At 51.2% G+C, this 12563-nt stretch overlaps 1 protein-coding gene across 1 annotated transcript in view; it reads left to right on the forward strand.

Moving 5' to 3' along the window:
- Positions 1-863: 863 nt before the first annotated feature.
- Positions 864-12563, forward strand: part of JAG1 (jagged 1) — a 37142-nt gene continuing 25442 nt past the window's right edge. Inside the window, exons 1-3 of the mRNA XM_003788012.3 lie at positions 864-1457; positions 1925-2230; positions 10749-10800. Of these exons, the coding sequence (XP_003788060.1) occupies positions 1377-1457; positions 1925-2230; positions 10749-10800 (439 nt within the window). The 5' untranslated portion in view covers positions 864-1376. The remainder of the gene's footprint in view (positions 1458-1924; positions 2231-10748; positions 10801-12563) is intronic.

Here is a 12563-nt window from a genome sequence, read left to right on the forward strand (position 1 = left end):
TCCCTTCCAGGCCCATCTCTTGCCACCCAGAGAGCTGCTCGGAGGCCGCCTACAGGTGCAATCCCGGCACTGCGGCCCGGGGCGGCGGGGCAGGGAGGGGTCCAAGCCCACCAGCATCTCAGCCTTCCATTCCCAAAGTCTGAGTTGGGGACCTGGCGTGCCCGCCGCCCTCTACCCCCGGTTTTCCCGCGCCTCTGCCTTGGCGCGGTTTGGAAAGGAAGCTGGGAATCCTCCCAAGCTCCGCAGACTCAGCTCTGGGAGGGGGAGGGAAGCAGCCTAGGCTTCCCCTCGAATCTGCGGCGAGTCTGGCTCCAGGAAAGTTTTTCAAAGTTCCCAACAGCGTCTGCCCAGGTCGCCTCCGCGGGGATAGCAGACGGCGGCAAACGCGCCAGCCTCGCCGCCGCCGCCACCGCCTCTGCCGCCAGCAGAAAGCTTAGGGCGGCTCGCTCGCTCGCTCGCGGGAAGCGGGCTGGCCCTCCTCTCCTGGGGCGAAAGCCGCAGCTGACGCAGGCAGCTCGGAAGGCGGAAGCTGTCCTGCTTCCACCGCTCCGCCAGCGTCCCGGCGCCTACACCTGGGCCCTAGACGTGCAGGCAAAGGTGCCCGACCCGGGGCGCTTGAGGAGCGGGTCCCTGCTTGGGGCGCCCAAACATCCCAGAATAGCGATTCCTTCCCGTTGGGCCCAAAGATCCCGCGGGCGGGGGTCTGCGTGGGGCCCTTAGTCGTCTACACCACCCTGCGCGTCCCCGAGCCCCAGTCCCTTCCAAGTTCCTCCCCGCTGTCCCCGCTGCCCATCAACGTGAAGGGGAGGAGCATGTTCTGGTGGTCACGCCCCTTATGAATATTAATAAGCGCGCATGCGCCTTGCTAGGCGTCCTGGGTAGAGGTGGCCAGTCCCGGCCGCGGCCGCCAGACGGGCTCTTCGGGTCCCTCTCCGAGAGCCGGGCAGGCACGCGTCATTGTGTTACCTGCAACCGGCCCGCGAGCTAGGCTCGGTTTTTTTTTTTCTTCCCTCCCTCCCCCCTTTCTGTGCAGCTGATCTGAAAGGGAATAAAAGGCTGCACATAATCATAATAATAAAAGAAGGGGAGCGCTAGAGAAGGAAAGAAAGCCGGGAGGTGGAAGAGGAGGGAAGCGCCTCAAAGGAGCTATCAGAATAATAAAAGGAGGCCGGGCTCTTTGCCTTCTGGAACCGGCCGCTCTTGAAAGAGCTTTTGAAAAGTGGTGTTGTTTTCCAGTCGTGCATGCTCCAATCGGCGGAGTATATTAGAGCCGGGACGCGGCGGCCGCAGGGGCAGCGGCGACGGCAGCACCGGCAGGAGTACCAGCGCGAGCAGCAGCGGCGGCGTACCGAGTGCCCGCGGCGCGCGGCGCAGCGATGCGGTCCCCACGGACGCGCGGCCGGCCCGGGTGCCCCCTGAGCCTCCTGCTCGCCCTCCTCTGTGCCCTGCGAGCCAAGGTAGGAACCTCTCTCTGGACCTCCCTCCCGGCGATCCTCTCCTTTTTCTCGCGGCTCCCTGGACGCTGGTGGTTGAGCCCCACGAGTAGGCTCTGGAGCCCTCAGGCGCCCGACTCCCGGGCTGGGCCACTGCGCCCAAGGAGGCTGCACCTGGGCTGAGCGCGCCAGTTGCCCCCTCGGGAGCCTGGGCCCAACTAGTGTGGGTCCTCCAAGCGGGGCAGTGGCGCCTTCGCGCAAATCTTGTCCCCCCTCCGGCAGTCGTCAGACTTCTCCCTCACGCTTTTTTTTTTTTTTTTCCCGGCCCCAAAAACAAATTGAGTCCTTAAAGCTAGTTTTGCAAAATAATTTTCACTTGGAGCCGACGGCTCGTTGGGGCGGGCGGGGAGGGAAGTAGCCCCCTTCACACTTGAGAGAAACAGTTTCTTTCCGCGCTGACCTTGCTCCCTCTCTCCCTCCCTCTCCGGCAGGTGTGCGGGGCCTCGGGTCAGTTCGAGTTGGAGATCTTGTCCATGCAGAACGTGAACGGGGAGCTGCAGAACGGGAACTGCTGCGGCGGCGCCCGGAACCCGGGAGACCGCAAGTGCACCCGCGACGAGTGCGACACGTACTTTAAAGTGTGCCTCAAGGAGTATCAGTCTCGCGTCACGGCCGGGGGACCCTGCAGCTTCGGCTCGGGGTCCACGCCTGTCATCGGGGGCAACACCTTCAACCTCAAGGCCAGCCGCAGCAACGACCGCAACCGCATAGTGTTGCCCTTCAGTTTCGCCTGGCCGGTGAGTGACCGCCTGAGGGCAGGAGGCTGAGCACAGACGTGAACCCGCGCCTGGCCTGCCCTGCCTTACCTTAAGAGAGAGATTTAAATGGCCTTGGCTTGAAATGAAACTTAGGCGCTAACAGGGAAAGTCTCTCGAGGCGGCGGGTTAGGGAGCCGAGCCTATAGTTAGAACTCGGCAGGACCAGCTGAGGCGGGTCCCATTCTCGCTATTTCCTTAGCGCACAAAAGTGGGGACCCCAGAAAAGGATCGTGGGTCCCAAACTCCCAGGAAAACTGGCTTAAACATGCAACTTGAAGTTCCCAGGGTGGCGCCCCACCCGACCCCCAGCGCTACGTTCCCCAACCAGGAGATCGTTGTAGCTGATTTCTATAACCAATGAAACCTGTGTGCCATGGAAGGCGACTCGGCGCGGTTCTGGCTTGCGAACACTGTACAAATTGGCAACCTCCCCTTTCCCGTGAACGGCCTGGAGGGCGGGTGTGTCCTTCCTGGAGGGTGTGGGGGGAGTCCGTTTCCCGCTGCTCCCCGGGAGATTTTGGTGTTTGCGGGGGCGCTCTCAGGACTATGCTCTAGGGCCCGGGGGCGGCCGCCGCTGGGGGGGGTTTCTCTGGGGCCTCGCTCCCTGCCAGCCCCTTCCTGCCCCCGCCCCCGCGTGGTGTAAGTCTTGTGGCCTCACTTCCAGTGGTTCCCCGGCTCTGGAACAGCTGTGTTTGCAAACTTCCCCGGGAAGGGCGGGCGCAAAGCCCGGCAAGGCTTCGGGGGCAGTGCCAAGGCTTGGAAGGGGCGGCTTCTTGGAGGTAATGCCTGCGGGTGGGAATGCATAGACCCTCACCCCCATACACCGCCCCCAGATCAGCTCCAGGCCCAGGCCAGCTGGCAGACCCTGAAGCGGAGGCCCTTGCAACATCCCAAAATGGGTGGAAGGAAGATGGGTGCGATTGCAGAAGGAGAGGAAAGGGAAATGTTGGGGGTGTGCCCTCTGCCTGGCTCCCTCTGTCCAAGAGGCATGACTCATTGCCAGGACTGGGGCTTGGCCCAGTCTGTGCCTGGAGAGTGGGTGTTGAGAGGAGGGAGCTCCGTACCCCAGAGGATTGCCTTCCACTACCACGTGCTCTGATGGGGCGCACTCTGCTGCCTCCTGTCCGTGGGTTTAGGCTGTGATTCGCAGCTCTGGGAAGAGAGGAACCCAGAGGGTCTGGCTAGGTTTGTGTGAAGCTTGGGGTGGCTCTTAATGTGCACGTTTATAGCAGCTGTCTTTATAGAGTATCCTCTGCATGGATGAGATAAGACAGTTATCAAAAACATGCCATTAAAAGGGTCTTTATTAAAAAGACCCTTTAAAAAACTGAAAGAAAACACCATGTGGTTTGTGAAGTTCTCTTGAAGTCCAAAGGCTGTTACTGTCTTGGGATTTCATTTTTAGAAAGTGTTTATCTTGTTTGTTAATCCCCTATTAGGGAGAACTTTAAGCTAAAGAGGTTGGCCACCTTTAAATCTGGCTGGGCCCAAGCTGACCGTCAATGCTGACTGCCCTTGAATGTGTGTTTGGAGTTCAGGGGGAAGGGGCCTGCAGGTGGTTCCACCCTCTGGAGGATCAGTCCGAGCCCCTCGCTTTTCACAAGACCATAAAAGGAATCTTATTAGTGATGTGGAAAAGCAGCAGCCTGGCTGAGGTTTATTTTGGAGAATAGGGTCAGAGGATGGCTTGATGAAACCAGGGAGACTTACTGCCTAGACTGGCTGGGGAAAAGTGATCTACAAGGTGTGCCTGTCCCTTTTTGACACTTGGCCGGAGAGTTGTCCGTGAAAAAGGAGCAGCAATGGTGTGGGAGGGTAGCAGAGGCAATTGATTTGCATTGCCCCCCCTGGGTCACCAATCATTAAAACTCTGGGCTTTTCTAGTGGGGGAACACTGAGAATGTGGTTCTTTTGAAGTTGAGCCAAATGTGTGTATCACTCATAAACAAGTCTCCACCCAGCTGCCCCCAAAAGGCCTCCTGTGAAACATAAGCTTTACTTCCCAAGAGAAATTAGAGTTTAGGTGTGTTTTTATTTTTCAGAATGTGGTTGGAGAATCATGACAGTCCATAACTTTCAAGAATGATTCCTGGATGAGTGTAAAACTTAACTGAAAGCACTTAGATTAGTTGAGCAAGTGTTGAAGTAGGGAGCACGGCTTCATTTAGTTTGGCAATTAACTATTAAGTGTGGGTTTCTTGAATCGGTCATAACTGACACAGAACTCAAAAGGTAATAAAAGGATATAGGGCTTAAAAAAAAAAAAAAAAACCTCTAAACCACCTTGGACTCCCAGCCACCTAAGTTCCCAACCCCTAGGCAGTGGCAGTTACCGTTTGTGAGTGATTTGCTGACGCTGGAAGAGCTAGGGTGCAGAGAGCAGGGGTAGGTCAATATAGAAGGTCATGTAATTCCTGCCTTTTGTTTGGAATTATAACCCCAATCAAGCAACTATTCATGCTCTGGAGAGGAAGAAGAGGAAACGATTTGTTCAGATATGAAATGCAGTCCACGTTCCAGTGTGCACGTCACTCTTTGTAGAGGTGCTCTTGCCTGCCATGTCATAACTAAGTATGCCCACTTGGCATCTTTGCCCTAGCTTTGTGGTAGCTAATCTGAGGGGCTTGACTGATTTGATTCCTAGTTTTGGGGACCAAGTGATAAGAACATCATTGTGAGAGGTAATTGAGCTTAACAAAAAATGATTTGGGAATAACCACTTATAAATCACTGAAATGGTTAATTTCTACCTCCCCATATTACTGCTAAATCCCAGTGGTGCCTGCTTATTAAAAATGCATTAGGGTAATTACCACTACCCATCCTCAAAAGCTTTTTGGGAGCCTCAGAACTCCAGTCAGCTATATTGTTGGACTGGTGGCCCTAGACTATAATGAACCTGGGGAAAGTCTGGGGGAAGCTGTTGGGGTATCTGGATCATTAGCCTCATATTTAAATACCATTGACCCTATTAAAAGATTTACTGAGATCACCTTAATTTTTTTTTATAGAAAAATCCAATGAAATGTGATTCTTGATTATAAGAGATGCCAGCTTTGGCCCCCTTGACACTTAAGCCTCAATGAGCAGTTGGTGGGAGTTGGGAGTTCAACTGCCATGATATTAGTCACAGAATGTAATTGTCTAGTCCTTGTCTTTTATGCCTTCTGTCTTTTCTGGTTCCTGAGCTTCTGTAGAAATGGTGTAGGCATGTGGAAGACAGTGGGATGCGGCTCTCAACTGAGCTGGCTTCTGCCTGCAGCCAGGATTTGTAACCTGTCTGTGTGGTCAGCATATATACAAGCAGTACGCGTGTGTACATGCTCACAGCAAGGGACTTTTTGCATGCAGAAAAAACACCTTTTACACTAAGAAACCTGCCTCAAGCAAGTGAGGAAATGACGTGTCTGCATTATAGCACTAGGATTGGGGAAAGTGGAGCTGTGCTTGAGCTTTTTGAAAAGGTTACTTATCTGCAGAATGGCTACTCCCAAATGGAATCCCTATTCCAGGTAGTTGGTTTCTAATATACAGGGTGGCTATAAAGTAAATTGCACGTGATTTTAAATCGCACATGAACTTTATAGCCACCCTGTGTGTGTGTATTTTTTTTCCTTGCAGATGTAATCTTTTTCATTTTCCTTGCTGTCTTGTTACTTAGCACCTTATTCAGACCTTCAGTACTTAAATGAGTTTGCAACCCACTGATTCTATACTCATAATTCTACAGGGACTTAAACATTTTTAGAAAGCATTGACTTTTTAGCAAAGGAGCTATTGGGGAAGTTGGGTGGGTAAAAAGTCAGCAGCAACTTATAAGCATGTTGCCTCCCAGAACACCAGCAGTCTGAATGCTGCCGAAAATCTTTACACCAAAATGTGGTGCCTTCAAGGACCTTTCAGATAGGAGGCATGTGGGAAGTTTAGCATGAAGAAAGTGATTCATGAAACAGCTTTCATGTTCCTGCTCTGAAAACAAGAATGCACATAAAGGCCTTGGCCAGATTCATAGCATCCCCTAGCCCCATTGTAGAAGGAAAGCCAGAGGTTGGTCCCAATATCACACTTGAAAGATGTCTTATAAGAGTGCATAATCTCTTGATGTGCATACGGTTAGCATTGTTGTACATAAGAGCAAATGTTCCTGTGAATTCTCTTGGTAGATTTCTAGAGGCATGTTCCTGGACCACCCCCTACCCAGAAGAAACCTCTAAGGATAAGGCTTCAAGCCGCTGAGAGAAGTGACACTTGGCTCCAGCTCTTAAATATTTTTTAAAAATAGAATAATACAAACTTTGTCTTCCAATTGTTGGAAGATGTATTGGATGCATGGAAAGTGGCAATTTCAGAATCATGGTAGAAATGGAGGCCAGTCTTGGGTTCAGAACTGTCTCACTTTTGCTTTGATGCAGGAGGCCGAGTGGCTGTGTTGTGCCTTCTGATCACTGTGTGGACCGTGGAAACCTCATGGCCAATTTCTATGGCATCAATGACTTCTAGCCTTGGTGTAGTGCGTGTGCAGGGAAGCAGCTACACCAGTGGCTCCCAGTGGTTGAATGGGTACATAAAGAGTCAGACCTTCAGAGTCCTCTACCAGCTCAGCCTAGTTTTCATGCAGTTTTGGTAAATAAGTAGAAAGGCTTCTTGTTCGGGCTTGCTCTGTGTGAACCGGACCGTTGTGCTTGGCTGGCTTCTTGGTATTCTATCTATTAACCTTGCCACCCTTTTGTAACTGGTGCATTTAATTATCAGTGAGATGCTTTTCCAACAGGTAAGAGTAATGCTGGGAGAGGAGGTAGGGGCTTCTCGTTGACAGTCTCAAACCTGGATATGAGCTTTGGTGCCCCGTGGTGAGCCTTTGAGGTGGGCTTTGATGAGGAAATCACCCTTTGTTACCAGATCGGGCTCTCTTGACGTGTCAAGCCCTGCAGACTTGATTGCTTTCTATGACTGAAGTCTTAGCTTAGGTGCTGTAGGATAGTTGTCCTTTCTTTTGCCACCTGGCCAAAACCTCCTGATAGGTAAATCGTGTGCATTAGGAGGCGTGAGTGTGCCCAGGCATGGGCTCTCTAGAACCTTTTGTGTTTAATATGTTTTGTGACTGGAATATTTTTATACTCTGGCCACCCAGACACAGGCAGGACAATAGAGTTGGCCGAACTGACTGAAGTGAGGATTATGGAGAATAATGGGGCCTCTCCAAAAATAATGCTAATACAGGGCAAGCGACAGGAAACAACAGTTGAATCAGCAGGGCGCAGGGCCCCCGCTGGACCAGGGGCCGACTGACTGCGCACAATGGCCGGGCTGGCATGTCGGGCATTCCCAGGATGTGCGTGCTGCTGGCGGGGCTGCCTGTCGCAGCAGCCTGGGGTTTTGGACGCCGCACGCGTGCCGTTTGGATGGCGGTTTGTTTGTGTCCATCAGCTTGGCAGGAGGGGAGGCAGCCGCTTCTCCGGGCTTGGTTTGGCTGTCACCGTTGCCAGGAAAGGAAGCTTCCAGCTGCCAACACAATTACCTTTGTTTCTTACATCCCCCTTTCTTAATGTGGCAATTAAGTGCTTACCGCTCTGCCCAGTGCCAAGGTAACTGCTGTGGACTGGGGCAGAGCTGAGAAGGCAACCCTGGAGTGGCAGCCTGTGTGCAGGGCAGGAGGAGGCGTAGGGGATCTGGCCTTGGTAGGGGGCACCTCTGTGGCCCTGGGCTGCCTTGGGGCTTTGATGCCAAGACTGTCCTCAAAGGTAAAATTCTACAGAAGTCTCCCCAAAAGCAATTTGGAAAACTGAATATTCCCCTTTGATGCCATAGGAGAAGGGGAATCCACCACTGGGTTGCCAGGTTTCCCTGGGTCTAGGGCTGGGAAGGGGGAGAACATAACCCACTTTGTTATGAAGATCTACTAACTTCCCATCAGAGGCTTAGTTTTGTCGTTCGAAACCAAGAAAAAACCCAGGTGTTTGCTAATTCTTTCTTTGTCTGTTTTTTGGTATGAACCTGTTGAGTTTGATTCAACACTTGCCTTTCTAGGCTTTCCTGGGCCTGGGGCCTCTCCCTCTGCTGGGGGTCAGATTTGCAGTAGCTCGTTGGGTGTGACTGGAGCATCAAGATTACTGATCTGTGGCTTGATGGTCTGAGGTTGAATGGCATGAGCAGCACACGCTCTGGGGTCTCAGTGTCTGGATGTATGTTTGGAGATGCACAGAGATCAGGCATAGGCCTGGGAAAAATTATAGCTCCCTAGCAACTAATAATCATTGCCAAATTATCTTGATTGTTGATCTATAGTGTGGGGATGGAGTGGGAGGTGGTGAGAGTGCCTTCTAATAGGAGCTTTGGAGGGAAGGACTCCCTTCTTCTGAAGGCTCCTCCTGCCCCAGGAGAGACCAATCCTGGACCCCTCGTCCCCCTGGCTGAAGCAAGGGAGGGAAGAGGTCTGGGCTTTTTGCCATCACTGAAACTTCCTGCCCTCACAGCGTCTCTACTCCTGAAAAAAAGAAAGCAATTTCTGGAAAATGGCACCAAGACAAAACCCTAAAACCCCAGATATCTAGGGCTGTGTGCTGTTCTATTGCCTGAAGGTGGGGTGGTGTTGGTTAGCAGCTTCTGAGGTCTTCCTAGCTCTGGCCAGGATGAGCCCAGTAGACTGCCTGGTCTTCCAAGTTCTTGTGCAAGACCTACGGATGGCTTCCTTCTTCCTCCCTGGGTATTAAGCAGAGTTAATACTGCCATCCCAGCTCGGTCCCAGGTACCTTCCCTGGCAGTGGGGTTTGTGGGTATTATGTGTTTAGCGCTTGTGCAAGCCTGTCAAAACTCCTGGTATCAATGCATTTAATCAGAGGATTAATTACACCAATATTGTTGAAGTGAAGGATGTGGGCCTCAACGTGACCAGAGCACGAAGGGCTTAATTATACAGAATCAGCCACACATCTGGCCTCATTTAGACTTGGCTCTCGCCTCAAATCAGTAGAGAAATATAATTTGCTGCTGTTAAGGAAGAGTCCTATAATTTGCAGGAAGTCCTAGGAAACTTAAAGAGGCTGTAAATAAGGTATAACTTTCACTAATAAAATATTAATGACAACAACAATGGATTTGGACCTGTGGCCACTAACAGGAGAGGGCTGGGTATGTGCCCTGGCTTGCCCGGTTTTGCTTGCTTTTCTGAACATTTTCCCACAGTTATCAGTGAACGAAATGGAATCCTACTCTGCTTTGAGTATGAAACATATTTCGGCTGAATTCCAAGGCAGGGTCTATCACAAGATATTTTTATATTCCAAGACAACCTGCTGTGTCACTGTGAAAGCAGTAAGCTGGCCTCGAGTTATGAATGAAACTCACTTTCCCCCCGCTTTCTCTTGTGCCTTTACCTTACAAGTGCCTCCCCTGGCAGCAGTGTGCTGCTGATGGCTGTTTAATATATGCTACTATTTCCAAACGGTGGGTTTGTGATGGTGGCAAAGCAGGAATGCCTCAACGGGGTCACGTTCCTTCTCTCTCTACCTGCCTTGGGTTTACTTCTCCAGCAGAGAGATGGCAAAGGGTTTATTGATACCTTAGTATTCTGTAAAACTTGACTTTACAGTAAATTACAAATGAAGACTGACATAAAAGGGGGGGTTGCTAGCAGCTTGAGTCTTAGGGGGCAGGAGGAGGTATAATTTTGAATTAAGCCTGAAGACAAAAATATGGCTTCGATAGAATAGCTGGCATCTTGCCAGTATCCAGGGAATCTGTTTAGTTAGTGGACTCTGATTATTCCTGGAATGTTAGATCTTATTAACAGATAAGTTCATCAATAAATACAACCTGTGGGTATGTGGTTATTTCTCCCTTTGTACTTTCTTCCCCAGGATCTGTGCCCCCACCCCACTACCCAAGTGAGGTTTTTGCCTTTGTCTTCCTGAGTTTCTCTGCATCTGCCCCCCTCCTGTTTCCTAGAGTTACCTGATACTTGTGGGAGCCAGGATGGTCTCACACAGACAGAGCTTTCAAAGGGGTTCTGAAAAGGAAAAGGGGGCCTCCCTGGGGACTGCCCCACCAGGGCCCAATGTGTAACCTTAGCAATATCCCCTCCGTCCGAATACCTGGTTAGGTTAGGTTAGAATAATTTCTTTGTGTGGCTCCCCTCCACCCCCCACCTTCATGCACTCGGGTTGGGATCTGGAAAATTTTGGAAAACTCTATGCTAAGCATTTCCATATAGGGAGGTGGCATTTCCTGAACATGACTTTGGGCCACCTGCATGCATGTTGACACTCGTGGGCTCCTGCCAGGTGAAAGGAGTCATTTGTCAACTTAAGGAGAATGCTGAAAAGGAAGGGGAGCTGGTTTGGATGTGAACACCCGAGACCGCACTGTGACAGCTGATAGAGTTTTCATTTTGGCTTTATGGTTTTTGTCTGGGGGAAGTGCTGGGAGGCCAGGGAAGTGCAGCCCGAGAGAGCTGACCCTGATTTCGGAATTACTAAGCTGCTCTCTGTCTGTCTTGCAGAGGTCCTACACGCTGCTCGTGGAGGCGTGGGATTCCAGTAATGACACTGCTCGTAAGTATCACAATGGATTGTTCCCTAAACACAGGTGGAAGGCCAGGCTGTCAGAGCTGGAGCTGTCTCCTCAGTACTTAGAACTTGTGCCATCTGCTGTCGCCCTGGCCAATCCCCACCACATAGCCAACCTGTCAAAGGAATCTATTCCTTAACTTCCCCTAGAATTTTGCCTTGGAATATTAAGTGGCCAGAACAGTCTCCCAGTTAACTCAGCCCCTGATTATGAAACCTAGATTATCTTCAGGATAGAGATCTTAATGGTTTTACAACTTTAAAACTGTGTAGACTGCTGAAGGATCAAAGTAGGGACTTTTTAAAAGTCCATTTAAACTTTAAGTGAGCGTTTAATCTCTCATCAGAAAGATAAAGCCATAAAGGTGGCACTGGGCTCTAAAGACCGACCTTGAATTTCACTCAGTGAACAGGTGAGCTTCAAGCCTGTCCGGGTTTCCCACACTGGGCACGACAAACCTTCCATTGAGGTGGAATTCCAGAGCTGCACAGCCTTCCCTGCCTGGTCCCTTTCTGAAAGATGGCTCAGTTTTCAGCACAGGTTACCTTACAGGGCTGTGAGGGGTGGGTTTGGTAGAGAAGCCATGGAGGGTGTGTTTGGAAAAGGCAGCCATCTGGCTTTAACAGGTAGTCTTGCTTTTTGGTTAGGACTCAGAAGAATTATTTTCCTTCATTAGCCAAAACTCTGAGTTCCCTTTTTGCCAGCAGGGTCTGAGTGGTTGCCATCAGAAAACTTGATTCACACTGAAAATCTCCAGGGTTGTGCGTGAGGAAGAGTTGATCTAACTTCTTGTCTGAATGTCTGATTCCTTTTGCTTTTCTATCTGATCCTTTTTTGTGTGTTTTCACTGCTAAGAACGTTTCCCCTTGCCTTTTTCCTGACTCTGAGTATGGTGCATGCCTGGTGTGGGTGCAGTGAGGGCTGGGTGTGTGCTCAGTGGGACGCTTCCAGCTATGGTGGCACATTGGACCACTCAGGGCTACAGAGTCATTGCTGCGCCCAGGTGTGCCAGGGGCTTCCAGGTTGTTCGGGTCACCCCTCTTGCTTTGACATCTCGAGTGCAGTTCTTTGAAGTCCTCTCTGCCTGAAAGGGGGGCCTTGTGAAAGTGTAGGAGCCATGCCTTCCTCTCCAAGGGGAATCCCTGTCCCCACTGCAGGGGTGGGTGGTGGCAGCAGAGGGGCTTGGTTGTGGCTGGTGCCAGTCAGGGCCATGGACACCTGGTTGTTCTCCCCTCCCTCCTCTGGCACAAACATTGCGGATTGTGTGAGCTTTATGTCACTGTGACCTGCTTACAATGGTAACTAAGCATTAGGAGGATGAGGTGGGGAGGGGAGAGAAATGAGCTTTCCTGATATTCTGGAGTAGGCTTGGTGGTGTTCCCTTTCTAGCTGTTCAAACAATCCTGGTGGAGTGAACATCTTTGAGGATGTCGTTATGATGCATGTTAGGGACCTATGAGAGAGACCCTGTAGCATCCGCGGGCCCTTTCCTGGACTTTCCATGGCCCCACACGTCAGGGAGCTAGAACCCTTGGAAGCAAGTGCCCATCCTGAGCTGTCCACTATTGTCTGCATTTCCAGGTAGCCCCATTTTAGCGTTTTGTGATGTTTATCTCTTACAGGTGGAGAGGGGTGGGGAAGAGGGTGGTAACTGAATTGCTGGAAGGGCAACAAGGAAAATTGAGGTAGGAATAAAGTGCTTTCCGACCTCTGCTTGGGAGAGAGGCGCTGACACAAAGTCATGGGA

This window comes from Otolemur garnettii, unplaced genomic scaffold (genome assembly GCF_000181295.1).
Source record: "Otolemur garnettii isolate 467f Iridium unplaced genomic scaffold, OtoGar3 scaffold00025, whole genome shotgun sequence".
Classification (NCBI taxonomy): Eukaryota; Metazoa; Chordata; class Mammalia; order Primates; family Galagidae; genus Otolemur; species Otolemur garnettii.